The sequence below is a fragment of the Anguilla rostrata genome, chromosome 13 (assembly GCF_018555375.3).
Source record: "Anguilla rostrata isolate EN2019 chromosome 13, ASM1855537v3, whole genome shotgun sequence".
NCBI classification, from domain to species: Eukaryota; Metazoa; Chordata; class Actinopteri; order Anguilliformes; family Anguillidae; genus Anguilla; species Anguilla rostrata.
The window spans coordinates 12,830,342-12,846,154 of record NC_057945.1 but is presented as its reverse complement, the minus strand read 5'-3'; the positions used below and the strand labels follow the sequence as shown (position 1 = coordinate 12,846,154).

The 15,813-nt window shown below is 47.5% G+C and overlaps 1 protein-coding gene across 3 annotated transcripts in view; it reads left to right on the top strand.

Moving 5' to 3' along the window:
• The first annotated feature begins 592 nt into the window (after positions 1-592).
• Positions 593-15,813, top strand: part of LOC135237410 (low-density lipoprotein receptor-related protein 1-like) — a 159,733-nt gene continuing 144,512 nt past the window's right edge. For all 3 annotated transcript variants that reach the window (XR_010324817.1, XM_064304541.1, XM_064304542.1), the window contains exon 1: positions 593-1,219. Coding sequence is in view for 2 of the 3 variants with exons in the window: in XM_064304541.1 (XP_064160611.1) it covers positions 1,123-1,219 (97 nt within the window). In the remaining variant the exon portion in view is untranslated. The remainder of the gene's footprint in view (positions 1,220-15,813) is intronic.

The window sequence follows — 15,813 nt, the reverse complement described above, 5'->3', positions numbered from 1 at the left end:
AACAATAAATCAGGGATATGCTTGGTGTAGATATGACAAATGTAAATGATTACTTTAACCTTTACAATCTGTTGATATAATTTGGATTATTTATGAGATGCATTCGTATGGGTTACAATATGCAGAATACATGTAAACATAGGCTACAGAACATACTTTGCGTGTTGCAGAGACCTGGCCAATATAACAGACCACTCTTATATTTGATTTGCAAATGTTTACAAACATTTCAGAAGGTCGTTGGTTCCAAAGCTTGTAATAAAATGCTTAAATCAAACGAATAAGAGAACAATTTTAAAGTAGTACGCAATTTTTTTTTTAATGGGCTGATTAACACTGCACACGGCAATGCAAGCGCTTGCGCACATGAAAAATGCCGCGTAGCTCCAGATCCCAACTTTTTGGAAGATGGGCTGATTCTATTTTTTTCAACGTGTACTCAACGCATTCACCTCTCGTTTGGTGAAACACATCACGTGGAGTATATAAGGCAATCACAGACAGAAGCGTTGAGTTTTCGTTGAATGAATTCCGTTTTATCATTGGAGAGAGTGACGTCATACAGCAACCCCGCTGTACCGAACCTGGACCTCGTCCTCCGCTCAATCTGTAACCACCAGCAACAGAGGCGGTGGGGTGGTGAGGGAAAACGCGTTTTAATTTTTTTATTTTTTTGCACTGAACGATATTATCAGCTGTCACGGAGATCACAAATACAAACAAAGGAAACGTTTTCCACCTCCCAAACGTATGGTTTGGCCCCATATCTGACCGCCCCGGTTATTTCTCATTTTTTATTGGTAAATGTAGCTGGCTAGCAAGCAAGCTAGCTGATGATCAATACACTGGCTACATGATAGCCGCACATCAGAGCAAACCGTAGCCTCTTAGGGCTAAAAGCTTTTTTCCCTTCTTTTTGGAAACACGCATTTTAATCATTGAGAGAATACAGGATTTACTGCGTTTTGTGCGTGTTGGAGGGCGCACATACAAAAACATTGGGGGTACAGTGCCCAGCTAGCTACTGCTGGACAGGACCAGAAAAGCGGTCCAGTTGTGTGGAATATTAATTGTTCTGGTTTTATTTTTTATCCATTTATTTTTTTTAAATCCGTATGAACAATGTTATCTTCCGTAACAAACATGTTCGCTGCAGGATTGCTTTTCCTAGGATTTTTGCACAGTTCGGAGGTTATCGTTCCAGGTACAGCCATTGGTGGTAAGTATCACTGATTTATTTAGTCTAACTGATGCATGTTTACTTTTCCCACATTTGTTTCATATATTATTTTTGGATGGTATAGCCTACCAATTTTAAAAGCGACGCAGTTTGCATCGTAGCTAGCCGATCTGGCTGCACCGTAATGCATGCCACTTGTTCATGAAATTAACGTAAGCTAAGCTAACTAGCAAACCACCAACCACGCAACCATTTGGGGAAAGAGAATTATCAAATGAGCTAACTAAAAATTCGTTTGTTTTCTCCCTTGTATTTGATCTTTGAGTACGTCCTCAAATGTAGTGGTAATTATGTATCCGTAGCCTATGTAACAATGGCACTATTTTGTATCAGTTGTATAAGGATGTTCTACATGGATAATTATGAACGCGACGCGTATGACCACATCTGTCTAAGCTATACACGTAAACAGTTAATTGTTTATTACTTGTTAAAGTAGCATTTGAGGTAGTGAAAGGGGTAATCGATTCACGGCATATAGTAGGCTATATATATATATATTTTAGATCTGTATCTACATGACCGCTCATTGTTCAGAGGATTGTTACTTAGCTTTCATGTTATAACGAAGTGTTTTCCGTGGCTTAGGCTACTTGTTAGTACACAGTATAGACTGTCTGCGTAGAACGGGATGAAATGGAACGGCCTGGTCTCATATAGGTTCGCCGCTGTTCTGCGTTTCCATGTGATCAATGGCTCATTCTTTGACATGCCTGTGTGGCCGTTCACTTTTAGACCCTAAACTGCAAAGAAACATTGGTTAGGCTACACATACGAGAAGGGTATAGGCTATATCCCACGCTTTCCATCGACCAAGTTATATTTCCTTCGTTATTATGCAATCGTGCATGTAAGCGTGGCGATAGTACCGAAGCGAAGGTAGTAGCCTAGTCATGGGTTCGGGTAGTCTATCTAAAAGGCGTTTTACACATAAATATCCATCATCCACGTAGCCTACCCTGTGCCTGCCTATGGGGTATTTTTTTGGCAGTATGGTCATTCTAAAGCTTATATTTTTTAAATTAATTTGTGCAATTGGGAAATTTATGCAACTGGCGTTGTATATTTAATGCCGAATGCACGATTACGGGTTTCCAGTGGTGATGCGTGGTCAGTAGGCTAGTCCGTTCAAAGCTGGCATTTTAAATCACCGGTTCTTCTGAAACCTGCTTTGCGATCGAGATACAGTGGAGTTTAGGCTTCACGAGCCCTTGCTTGCCCGGATGAAATGGCCTCCATTCGTTTTACAGGGGCGAGTGGTGAAACAAAAATCTTGCAACACCATTATAATGCAAATACGCTCCAAAATCGGTGTCGGCCAGCTACACTTTTCACCATCGTACTTTGCATTCATGTATCATTCGCATAGTCAATTACCCGTTATTTACATGCAACAAGTGTCCTTTCTCGTGACACAGAAGCGACCCTTGTTGCAGAGCACATGCAACAGGCGGCCAACTGCGCTGACTGGCCACCAAAAAAGAGCTTGCATTCACTTCAAGACGTCGCTGCAAATTCAAACTTCTGGAAACAATTATGCACGCGCCTCCCAGGGTATTTGGTGTAATAAAGGAAAAGGGCGTATGCGTGGAAGTGTCAGGTTTTTGTTAACAGTCTTCTGTCCGCAAGTCATTTTTCTCATTTTAGTAATGATTAAAAACCATTCGTTTTGCATTTATAAAATATTATTTAACTTATTATCCGCCTCACTGCATTTTGTCTACCTTATTCTATACACAATGACATTAACGGAAAGCCTTTTTGTTTTTAATTTCCCTTTAAAAAGACAAGGAGAACATGCTTTGCGCCCTTTCCCCTCACCCTTGATGTTCAGATGTATAGGGATCTGCACAAAGTGCATGCTCTCTGAGTAGTCGATCGCCTTCGTGGTCCTTATTGAGGCATGTTGGCTACGTTTTGTAATATTTGCTATAGGAACTGGGATGCGTAGCTTTGTGCTAAATAAGGACGCAATGATATTTCCGCGCGTTAATCTGGGTTAACAGTGTCGCTGTTGCAACAGGGTATTGCAGGGGGAGTGCTTTTGTATCGAGTTCTGGATGGAATTTCGCAGAATTGAATTAATTCCCAAATGAAACCGCAATTTGAAATTAATCATTTTCGTAGACACGCTTACGCTACAGTTGAATCGACGTTAACAATGCTGTTTAGTTCTGTGGCAAAACGTGCATAATGCAGATCTTTTCCTTAAATATGATCTCATTTTAACAATGGTATGTCTGTTGTTTGCAACTCAGAAAACTACGACTCGTTATTTTGGTTTTGAAAGGCAATTACGTAGTTTTGATTGCACGCGCTTTGAGTCGTTCAGGTCTGCAGTCTCCGTACCGGGCAAATCCCCTATGATGAAACGAAAATGACAATTATGGAGGGACGGTTTTAACATGACATCAGGAGAAGTAACGTCTTTGCTTCCAGACGGATCGTTTTAATGAAGAAACCTCTTATTTTTTAGCTTCTCCTAGAGGAGGAGAAACTACAGTATCAACATATGCCTCCCATATATTTTGATTTTAATTGGACTTAAATGGTCTTTGTTCTTCGGAGGGATCCCCTTTTAATTGCCACAGAGCGTAGTTAATTAGCAGCCTGGAAGGACAAAAACATTCACTTTCAGTATTCCTGAGTGCATGCTGTGTGTTCTCCTTTAGTGTCAGAGTTCAGTGGCCATGACAAATGGTTGATCAAAGGAAATCCTTGCCATAGTTGGTTTTTGAAAACCAGCTGGACAATTTGGTGTGTTTATTTGGTAGGTTTATTTGCCCGAACCACCATCTAGTAAGGACTGGCACGGAAATATGGATAGTAGCGCCTGCTCCTTTCTTGACTTCATTCTCAAACGCGTGAAAATATTCACATGAGCTGGGGACAGGAGAAGTTTTCGGAACGCTGCACACCTTTTTAAAAAAATTTTTTAACAGGATTGTCAACAAGCGCACTCCTGTATTCATGAAATGGTAGCCTCCAGGTCTGAATGTGATGTGCTGTCTGCCTGCTGTTGCCCACTGGCAGAGAGGCGTCTTTAATCTCAGCCTGTGCTGATGTGTAATCTGCTGGGTGTGCCCAAAGCACATCCCTTTGACTGGATGGTATTACCAGGGTTAGCATATATCAACAAAAACTGAGAAAGAAACGTGCTCTCTGACTTTTAAACCCCATGTGTACAGGACACTATTATCGTAGTTCCACCTCAGTGGGCGTCTTCCGTCTAACTCTAGAGACCCCCCATTAAATGTCACTTCCTTACATCTCTAGGGAGAGTTTTCCAGTTTTGTACTGTAGGGCTACTGCCAGTCTGCCTTGCTTAGTTTAAATCAATGTTGTATTTCTGTTTTAAAGCTCACCTGTGTTTCAGCCCAGTGGCATCAGTAATCCAGGCTTATGGACTTCTGTGCAAGCTGGAGACAGAAAGCCGTGTGATTGCACCCGCGGTTCCCAAAGTGGGGGGTGCAGAGAGAAGGCGTACAATTGGGGGGTGGTGAGGGTTGAAGGGAAAAGGCGCATTGCTGGATGTGTTTGTGTGTGTGTGTGTGTGTGTGTGTGTGTGTGTGTGTGTGTGGAGTGGGCTTTAAAAAATTTCATATTACCAAAGGGCAACCTCACCAAAAAATCTGGGAGCCACTGGACTACACTGTCTGTCTGCCCTCGGTCTTCACTAAAATGCATCCAAACACAGTTAGAAAGAAAGAAGTTGTGTCACCATGGCCGATCACAGTGAGCAACCAGATGTAGCCTAGTTAGACGCAGTTTGGAACTTGTTTGTTTGGCTTACTGCAGACAAAGTCCAGGCGGTGGTGTGGGGCTGGACGCACGCCAGCGTTCGGTGTGCGGCGGCGGGGGTTACAGTTAGAGCAGCGGTTAGACGGCCGCGACGCTCCTGGTTAGCCAGGTCGGCTCCCGTCCCTCCTAGTCTGACTCCACGGCTGCCGTAGAGAAAGGGGTCATCCAAACTGCTTTACTTTCCACTTTTCCTGTGCAGTCCTAGAGCTCCTCCCACCTGAGCTGTTTCTCAAGGGAACCTTGATGCACATACCAGCTGTAACTTCTGAGGAACATGGCCTCCCTTCGCTCAACTTGGAACATTTCGATTTTCCTTGCCTTTCAGCACGCTGTCCCCAGTACGGGCACACTAATTTACCAAAGGCAATTTGAAATTTTTTCTCGGTCGGGTGGATGAATTGGCGAGTGGACGTCGTCCAATGAGCACCTTCTGGATTGATTTAATTTTCACGTTGCGGTACTCGTAAGGCATTTGTTAAAAGGAACACTTTAAATGCTTTCTGCTTCGGTGAAGTCAGCCTTCTTTTGCGTGTCTGTTTCAGACGCCTCCCCTGGTGTGCGCTGAGGCAGTCGTGTCGGTGCCGCGTAAATGACTCACAAAATGCGGCTAAAGCCTCCTGCTAGTCTGAGGCTTTCCTGCCCTCTGTAACAGATCGTAATTAGACTGAATTTACGATGGTCAGTCGTTGTCATTCAGCAAATGCTTTTCATTTAATATCATTATCTTTATAGCCCTGCTATTTCAGTCAGTTTGGCCAGATGTGCAATAACTTGAACCCCAAATCCGGTCAGTGCCATTTTTTGTATTCAAACCCCCGCTTCGAGGACGTTGCGGGGACCACAAAGCAGTCAGGCGCGCTGACGTCACGCTGGCTTTCAGTCTCGTCCCGTCCCCGCGCTGCCCTGCCTCCTCCCCAGTGACGGGTCAAAGACGTAATTGTTCCTTGAGCCTGAGAAACTTGCGACGAACTTCCGCTGACCCAGTTTAGCCGCAGGACAGCTGCACCTGAGTCCAGCCAGAGGTCTTTTCCACGCCAAAATTGACCCCGGCCAACCGTGTGTTTGCAAACTCTAGACAGGGCCATTGGCTTGCCCCTGAACCAGAGGAGGTCAAGCAGAAGCAGGCTTGTTTAGCCAGTGTAAAATATTGTTTGCCGGAAAGTTTGTTTTTTTTTGTATGCGCTGTCACGTAGGCGGCATAGCGCGGACTCTTCGATCAGTTGCATCGCGGGGAAGAAAAATAGAGCGTGTACGTCTTGCGCTATCGGCCTTGTGCTCTACCTGCATGTAATCAGTGTCAGTCATCCAGGCTCTTCGGAGAGGTGATTTGTTGCTGTTGCTCCAAATGGGGTACAGCAAAACGCGCAACCGTCAAAAGGCTTCTTCCTCTGTTTCTGACTCGGAACCGAGTGCTCAGATTTGATGAGCATTTTCACTTGTTTGTTTACAGGCAAACACATTGTAGGTAAGTGTAAGGCAATACCAGAGGAGTCAAACTCTTATAGATGTTCCAGGGTCAGCAGATTTGAAATGGCAGGCCAGTGACTTACACCAGTTTAAATTTATTGGGCTAAAAATACTGGGACGTATTTCAATTTCAACGCACGCAGCTAAATATCCATTCACCATGCATGATGCAATGGAAATTACGTAAATAAGTTTGATGGATGAGGAATATGTCTGGTTTATTATTTGGAATATTCTCCTTTGCAATTTAGGACTTAACTTAACCAACTTTTTCTGTGCTCAGAAGTTTATTAATTTTTTTCTTGTTTGCCTTTTTTCTCTTTGTACTTTCTTTCGTGTGTTTTCTACCATTTTCTACTCCTTCAATAGTGAGCAAAATGAAAGAATGTTACAAAAAAGGCGGAGTCTATTGGAGTCTGTTCCATTCACTTGAGGTTGCTAAGTCCTCAACCGTAGCTTTTTTGCATTGACCACCGGTGCTTCCTGGAACAAAGGGCGTGTAGTTCTTTCCGCCGTCCACACCAAGGTGGCGGGTCTGACTCAACGCAGAGAGAGTACATCTGTGCCCAATCGATGGGAGGCCGGCCGTCGGAGGAGCTAATGGGAAGTTAATTTGGGCTACGCGGTCAAGGCCCGGGAGAAGACCCCTGCCAGGAGTGGGGCCCCGGGACCTGCGTCTGGCGGGGTTGCGGTCGGACGCTGGGCGTTTTTTGAGCAGAATATAGGCCACACTGGACGCTCAGCCACACGGCTCGTCCAGATGACACGGGAGGCTGGTGGACTGGGGAGAGGAGGGGTCGACCTTCGGGTGCGGTCGAGAAAACCGTGGCCAAACAAAGTGGCGTCTGCCAGGGGAATTCTGTACTGGAGAGACTCCCCTGATGGCTGTTTGTTTCGCAAACCGGACTCGACAGGCAGAGATGGACGGTAATCTCGGGAACTGAGGGGGGGTCCTTTTCGCGGCACCGTTTGCATCACACCCAGAGCTGGAAATGTGACGGTAATCTCCTCAGAGCCCTTTTTACTGGAAATAAGCGCTGGAAAGAACAGATGTTGAGCAGCCCAGCAGATCGAGGGTTAAGGAGATGTGCTGAGCAGCTCCCCACACCCCAGCCGCCCCCCCCCCCCCCAGCACACACACACTCACAAACTCACTCACTCTCTCACACCATCCCCCTTCCAGTCCTCACACCCTGCAAAGCAACATCTGGATGGAGGAAGGTCATTAATCCAGGAAGTATGTGTGACTGAAGGGGGGAGGGAACCGCTCGGCCCCAGATGGACTTTTACTGGCGTCGACTGGGGGTAGTTCTGTACGGGCGGACAGACGGAACGCGCCGTGCGCTGAGGAGGGGGGTCGGGGGTGGGGGGTCGGGGTGGGGGTGGAAGGCCCCATGGCTGCTTAACAAGGACGGGGACACAGGGGGGGCTTACCGCCATTCGGAGCACTGCCTGCCCTGCCCGTCCTGTGAGGGCGAAGGCACGCGATGCGGGGGCTCCGTGTGGAGGGGGAGGGGCAGGGGGAGGGGCGGGGGGAGTTCGGCTGTCGAGGGTGGGTGGGCGGCCACAGGACTCTAGGGGCAGCAGCTCAGTCCCAAAAAGTGTGGATCGGTCAGGGGAACCTTTGAGCTGGCGAGGGGGGTGGAGGGGGGGTGGAAATAGTGAGGTCACAGTACCATAGCTTTGAGATTACTCAGCTGCCATTCGCACTGACACTGTGTGTACGTGTGTGTCAGCGCCCGGGACGCATTTAAAGGAAACTTGTGTAGGTTTGTCACATGGAACCTCTGGTCTTCTCACCCCTGCAGTTGTGTAATGTTGCAGCTGGTTTCATTTCCTGTGATAGTTCAGCAGGTCGACAGCTCGCCTTCACAGTATAAAAAAAAAAAAAGAATCCCAAGAGGGCTATGAAATACTTACGACCACATCTAGGACTGCTCTTAAGCTATTCATGTAAGCAATGAGTAACAGTGTTTTTTTTTTTCACTTTGCGTATTTTGCTGATTTTGGCCATCACCAAACTCCATATTGCAGCACTGCAATAAGGTGAAGTATAGAATTGGATTCAGTTCAAGGGCATCGGAGTGAGAATTAATAGGGTGCTTTATGACGAGTACATCATGATTGAGCACGGAAGCCTTTTTTCTTATCAAAATATGCTCGTATCAAACAAAATGCTATCAGCCATCCCTTTATTAGTCCCAAAATTAGTGTCGATGTACAAAGCAGGGCTGTAGCCCTTGGATTTATGTATTTTTCGATACCCCTGTGTCATCTGTTTACATAATTCTTGCCCCCGCCGCCCCCCTCCCTGTCGTCTGTCTGCCGGGTACTCTTATCGGCAATGTTTAGCTTGCTGTGTCATAAGAGTCCTGGAAATTATGGCCGTCTTCTCGGCAATGTAAAAAAAAAAAAGAAAAAGAAAGAAAAAAAAGCAAAGTTATGGCTGCCGTGCAGAGAGAAGAGCTGCGTTTCATCACATCAGGAAAAGGGCGCGCGTGTCACTGCCTGCGTTTGCTCTCTCGGGCTGCGTGTTCAGCCGAAACGCGGGGTCTCCGCCCCGCGACCCGGTCTGGGATCGGGGGCCCCCCCCCCACGCAAGCGTCCCCGGTCCTCTGCCCCTCCGGCCCGCGGGCGGCTCGGCCGTCGGCGCGCTTCGGAGGCCGTCCCGGCTAGCCTGAGCCGTCACCAAACGACGGAAGCGCTGACGGCGACGAGATGAAGTTGGCCTTTTTTCTGGAGCGGTCCTGTTCAGTCTGTGACGAGTAGTCCCTGTGCCAGAGTGAGCTGCACGATGGAGAAGAGCAAGAAGATTCCAAGCATGCTTCCCCCCCCCTTTTTCACAGACGGCTAATTTACTGCTGTTTGTGCGCTAAAATAGCTGTCCCCAGCCAAAAATATTGGTTTCAACCACTCGTATGTGCAGAGAGATTCAAGATTTGCGATTCTTGGCTCAAGAAAACCTGCAAGGGTTTGGTGCGCCGTCTCATTTTGTACTGATGTGTCCTGTCGCTTGGCAAAAATGCTTTTTTGGACGGCTGTGCATTTTATTTCTGTGGCGTAGTTGCTCGAGCGCTATGTAACTTGAGGAAAAAGCTGAGAAAGAATTTCTTGTACCATCGTAATAACGCCCAGATGTGGATAATCCAGTTTCCGAAGCTACATCTCCCCAAATACGAACCACTTTTTGAATCTTAGCGTCCTTTATATGACCTTAACTGACATGCTGTTTGTATTGAACTTTAGACCAAGTTTATATCTGCAGTATTGCGCAAAATCTGCATCGATCGAAGATATTCATTGGTAAAGCATCGCTATCGGAGACAGTTTTTATCCTAGTTTTTATCTCACCGTACTCATAGGCCTATCGCACCGATGAAACGCTCGGTCTTTATCAGCGAGCGCCACGTCGTCTGGTGCGCATGCCGCCGCCGCCGCCGCCGCCGCCTCTTACCGCTGTAGAGTCCGCCAGCTGAGCTGCGCAGCCGCTGCAGCGGAGAGGTGCGCCGATCACGCAGCTGGCCGCTGGCGCCAGGTCGGGCAAGCGACGGCGCTCTCGCATAGCGTACGTAGCGTACGTACTTCGGGTTCCTGCGTTGGTCTGCGCCGCCGCTGAAATCCCTGAAGCGCGGCGGGAGGAGTGGCCCCGAGCCTGGCCGTCGTGCTGAAGGAGCGAAGCTGCGCGGGGAGGGCGGGGGTCGGGCAGAAGACTGCGGCGGAACTCGAATGACTTTTTCACACCCGCCAACAATTCCGCCGTTGGTGGCTCTTTGTTCGAAGGCGCTGTTCCGTTGCGATTAACGATCCCCGCGGTTACCGGTTGAATCCGGGGCGTGCCGGTAAGCGGCTGGCAGCCCCGCCCGCGATGGTGTTTTTGCATTGCCCGGGGTCGAGAGGGTTCAGCAGGTTATGGGGGTTCACGTTTAATCGCACTCTGGTGACCCCCGTGGGTCAGTCTGGCGCCCGGGGCCCGCTTGCTAAAGCTGCACATGAGGTGTCCGTCTCTGACCGGATCCTGTGCAGGCCCGGCCTGTGGGCTGCCGTGTGGAAAAGACGTCGGCTGGCAGCACCTGGAGGAGAACCGCGGATGTCTGCTCTCTCCCGCATCGACGAGAACGCAGCTGTGAACAGCTAATTGTATAATTGGACATTCCAAATTAGGAATGGAATTGGGCATTCCAAAAAAAAAAAAATAATTGGTGTTTGGTGTGGAGGAAATGTGAGTAAGGAGAAAGAAGATTATGCAATATGTGAGCATTGTGTTTCTGGGAACTCGTATGGGCAATGATGACCCTTACAGTAAATACCAGCTCTATATATTAGCCAATAGGAATTCTCTGTCTTAGTCACACAGGGTTTTTGTTAACTATGATTGGCTTTTTACAGTCTGTAGCTGTGTCCTAGTTACTCTGATTCAAACTGCCAACAGTGGCTGACCACTGGTTGACGAACTAGCTTTTTAGTAGCTTTCAAAACTAGCCAAACCCCCTGAATGTGTTTCTACAGGAAAATGCATATATTCTGAATTGCCTTGTAGAAAAAAAGTCATCAGACAGTCTCATTTAGATCTAGATCTAGACCTAGTGCCTTCCCACTCCTCCTGTTTTTAGGGTTGGAATTTATGTCGCTCTCAAACGATCGCTGAACGCGTTATCTGTGAAATTCCGGTCTGCAGGACGATACGCAAGTGAGCGTTCTTTGGCTTTATAAAAAAAAAAAATTCTGTTTTCGACAGCTGTGCAGCAGTAAAGCAGCCAACTTGGCAGTCTTGTCTCGGTCTTCTCCTTGGTTCTGCTTGTCCTGTGTTGGAAGCACAGCCATTAGGGCAGTGGGAGCGATTAACTGGCATCGTGAAGGTGGAGTACCAACCTAAGATCTGCATTTTTGATGTGCGGCCACGGCAGTTAGCACGTCTTTAGCACGTTACTCCCTGGCACAGGGCCTTGAGACTAATTGTTAGGGGGGGGGGGGGGGGATGAGGGTCCAGATGGGTTCCCATTAATGCTTCCCACAGGAGTGATTGTGGTTAAGTGGCCCGCTTAGCGACACAATGGCCACGCCCCTCGTCGCAGGCATTCAGACCGGAGTCCTGATCTTTAGCCTCTCCCCCGCAGGCACTTGGCGCATTTAGACGGCGGTTCCCCGAAGACCCATTTAATGAGCGAGTACATTTTCCGCGTCCCCCTCACCTCTTAAAATATATATATATCCGACTGTAAATATTTTACGCGTATTGACGAAATGACTCCGTGTACACCGTTCCTAGTGCTGTGCGCGTACCCTTTGGAGTGTTTCACCGTCTTCATAAAGTGTCTAAGATAACTGTAACAGTACAGTTATTTACAGCAGTAATTCAATTAAAAACATTTTTTTTAGTCTATTGTAACCCCTCTTTACAATGTGCCCACACTTCCTGACCCTCTGATTGGGAGTCACTGTGTTCAGACTCACAAAAGCGCTTTCTCTCAGAGCGCTAAGCCTCTGGAGCGATTTAAAAAAAAGCGGGATAAAACGTTGTTGTTGTTGTTGTTGTTGTTCGCGTCTTCTCAGCTTAGCGAATATTTCTCTCCGGAACCGAAAGGAAAAATGCGGCACGATGGTATTAGCGTCCGGGATCCTCAGCGGCAGCTGTTCAGAGAGATCGTTGCTTTCTCTCTTTCCCCCCCCCGTCCCGAAACACCACGCGTCGCCGTACCCAGAGCGCTGGAGTTAACCCCGCCCCCCTCATGGATTGGCGCGATGCTTCATTTGCGGCGGGGTTGTTCTGCACCCTCGGGCCCGGGGGGGGGAGGCCGAGCGGACGCGCGGACGACCGCGGGGGAGCGGCAAGGCCGCCGGGGGGAGCGATCGAATGCGGCGCGGGGCTGCGTCCCGTCAGGCCGCCATTTACGTCCTTGACTTCGTTCCCAAAGAATAATAAAATTAAAAAATACGGTGTTCTTTTTTTGGAGGGTGGAAAAGACTTGATTTGCATCGGTTCCAGATTTGAGCTGACCACAAAGTATGAGACTCCCAGCTACGATCGAATGGTGGGTCCATAAAAGAGCAGAACCAGGTCTAAGGAAAATGATCTTTTTTGGATTTTTCCCAACAGTTTGTATGTAAAATGTAATTTTTTGGCTGTATATTGCTCTCACGGTCTAAATAAACCCTTAACCTGGGGTTCAGATTTCTATAGTATTTGTATAGTATAGAATTTTTCCAGAAGGTCTGAAAGGGATTCAAGCTGTAATTAGGCGTTTGTGTCCGATGGTAATTTTAAGGTCGGCCAGTGGGGTTCAGGTTCTTGGGACGGCCCCGGGTGCTCTTTAAGCCTGTCGCTCCGTGTTTTATTGCTCTCGATGAACCCTTCACCTGGGCCCCAGGCTCTGTCTGGCAGGGCCGCTGCGAGCCCCCCTGCCCGGCTGTGGCTGCGGCTGGGACGGTCGGGCCATAAAAGATCCAGCCGCGACATCCCGACGTCGCGGGGGGAGGGAGGCGCCCGCGCCGAGTTCATGCCTGTCTGGGAAAATGAAGGATCGTCAGGCGCTTCCAGTCACGCCCCCCTCCCCCCCCCCTTCCCCCTCCCCCCCCCCGCGCTGCCCCGCGCCGGAGGTTTGCAGGATGTCTGACTGACAGGTCCTGATGGAACTCAGCTGAAAGCACTCCTAATTTCACGGCCCGCTGCGATTCGTCGGACCCGCCGGTTCCGTCACGGAACGGGAATTTTTTTGATAATCCCGGCTGTCGGGGACAGCGGGCGGCAGTGGGGGGTGGGGGGGGGCAGGGCGTGGCCTGACAGAAACCCGCCATGGAGGAACATTCCGTGCTCAGCTGGTTTGTCTGCCTCTCCTGAACCCTCCTTCCCGCGTCTTGTTTTTGGGTTTTTGTTATATATATATTTAGAGCAGATGAGTTCCACGTACCAGTCTATCAGGTTTAAGGACTTCTCTTAACGGTTAATAGCTGTCGTGTTGTAAGAGCGGGATTTGGTCTCGCCCACGAGCTTAGCGATGTCACCATCCCATCATTGATTATGGGATGTTTTCTGGACTGTATCCGCCTCTGAGCATCACTACCTGACCGTAAAACTCTTTCAAGTTTTTTTTATTTTTTTAATCTGGCTGTGTTTTGGCCTGGTATGTTGCAAGGTGCAATTAGGGCTGATCTCTGTAAGCCTGGGGTTTGCATCATAATATGCTTACGGTAGTCTTGTGAAAAGACGCTGCAGGATTTGGTGTAATCCCGCGCCATTGTTATTTCCCCCGCGCGTGCCCTTTGAATAGCGACGCGGCTGCAGTTTCACTCCCGCACGCCGAGGTGTTGCGAGGCAGCGCCTGCGGCTGTTCTCTGAAAGAAAAAGAGAAAAAGGATCCGTTTTCATTACCTTTTATCGACTGACGCGCGTAATCGGTTTTGAGCCCGGGAATGAAATTGGAGCTTTTTTGAAAAAATTTACGTTACAATTTGAAAACGATCTGCGAGGAAAACAAACCTAGTTGGAACGGCAAGTGAACGACCTCTCAAGGCTGATTATTGAATGGTTTGTGTGTCCTGTCAAAATTAAAAAAAAAAAAAAAATTAACAGATCATTTAAGATGGTTTCTCAGTGGACGGTTAAACTGATATTACATAGCAGCATGTCACATTTGAATTTTTGAAGGAAACGGATGGTGAATATTTCACATGTTACTCTTCTTACTGTAAGGAATGGCCACAATCTGTAAATGAGAAATTCAATTTATATTGGATATTAGTTTGGACATACAATGCCATAGCAGTTTAACATTTTTGTGCAGTCCATATGTATACTCAATGGCCACTTTATTAGGTATACCTGCTTGCTAATCCAAATAGCCTGCTCCTTCAAGCAGCGAATCATGTTCCTGCAACTTAATAAATAAAACATGTGGACATGGTGAATGGGTTTAGTTGTTGTCCAACCAAACATTAGAATGGGCAAGATGCATGCTCTAAGTGACATTGACTGTGGTTTGATTGATTTGTGCCAGGAGTGGTGGTTCCTACATCTCAGAAACAGCTGCACTTCTGGGATTTTCACCACCACAGTCTATACAGTTTACAGAGAATGGTGTGATAAAGAAAAAAACATCCAGTGAGCAGAAGTTCTGTGAAAATACCTTGTTAATGACAGAGTTCAGAGGAGAAGAGGCAGACTCGTTCAGGCAAAAGGCACGACCATGAATGCTCAGTTAACAGCTGTTTGCAACAGTGGTGTTTAGAAGGTCATCTCTGAATGCACAACATGTTGAACCTTGAAGCGGATGGGCTACAGCAGCAGAAAACCATGCCAGGGTCTACTGCTATTGGCTAAGAACAGGAAGCTGGGGCTACAGTGGGTGCATGATCGACAATACTGGACAATTGAAGATTTGTCTGATGAATCTTGATTCCTGCTGCAACATACAGATTCCAGTGTAAACGGCATGAGTCCATGAGTCCATCCTGCCTTGTGTCAACGGTGCCGGCCGTTGGTGGCGGTGCAGTGGTGTGGGGAATGTTTTGTTGGCACACGTTTGGCCCCTTAATACCAACTGAGCATCATCTTAATGCCGCGGCACGCCTAAACATCATTGCTGACCATCTATTTATGGCCACAGTATACCATTTTACAAATGGATACATCCAGCAGGATATTGCACTGTGTCACAAAGCAAGCATCATCTCAAGCTGGTTTCACAAACATGGCGGTGACTCACTCTAATGGCTGGCACAGTCCCCAGATCTCAATCCGATAGAGCACCTTTGAACGGCAGGTTGGCATCTTTAATGTGTGACTGAAAAATCTGCAGAGACTGTGTAATGCTATCAATTCACCATGGATGTTTCCAGCATCTTGTTCAATCCGTCCGTCAAGGAATTCAAGCTGTTCTGGAGGCAAAAGGGGGCCCTACCCAGTGCTAGATAGGTGGACCTACTCAAGTGGCCCCTGTGTGTATATATACATACATATTTTTAAGTATGTATATATATCTTATATGTACATGCATCTATATCGAGATTTTTGTTGATATCTGCATACCTCCAATGGTTTTTTTACATGACCTTAAATTCAGCACATACGTCAGGCTTTCTGTGTGAGACCGGCTAATGGTTTTCCCAGCAGCCATCCCCATGTGTGCGCAAGTGTCTGAAGTTTACTCTGCCAAACGTGCGTCACAAAAGTGCTTTGATCTGATGCTAATGAAGGTCCTAAATTTAAAGTGCACGCTCATTAAAAACATCTCGACTAAAGATCCTGTTTCTGATAAGTCGGTTTAATTTGAAAATGAACTTGAAGTCTGCTGCTGTTTGTGGTGGATTCA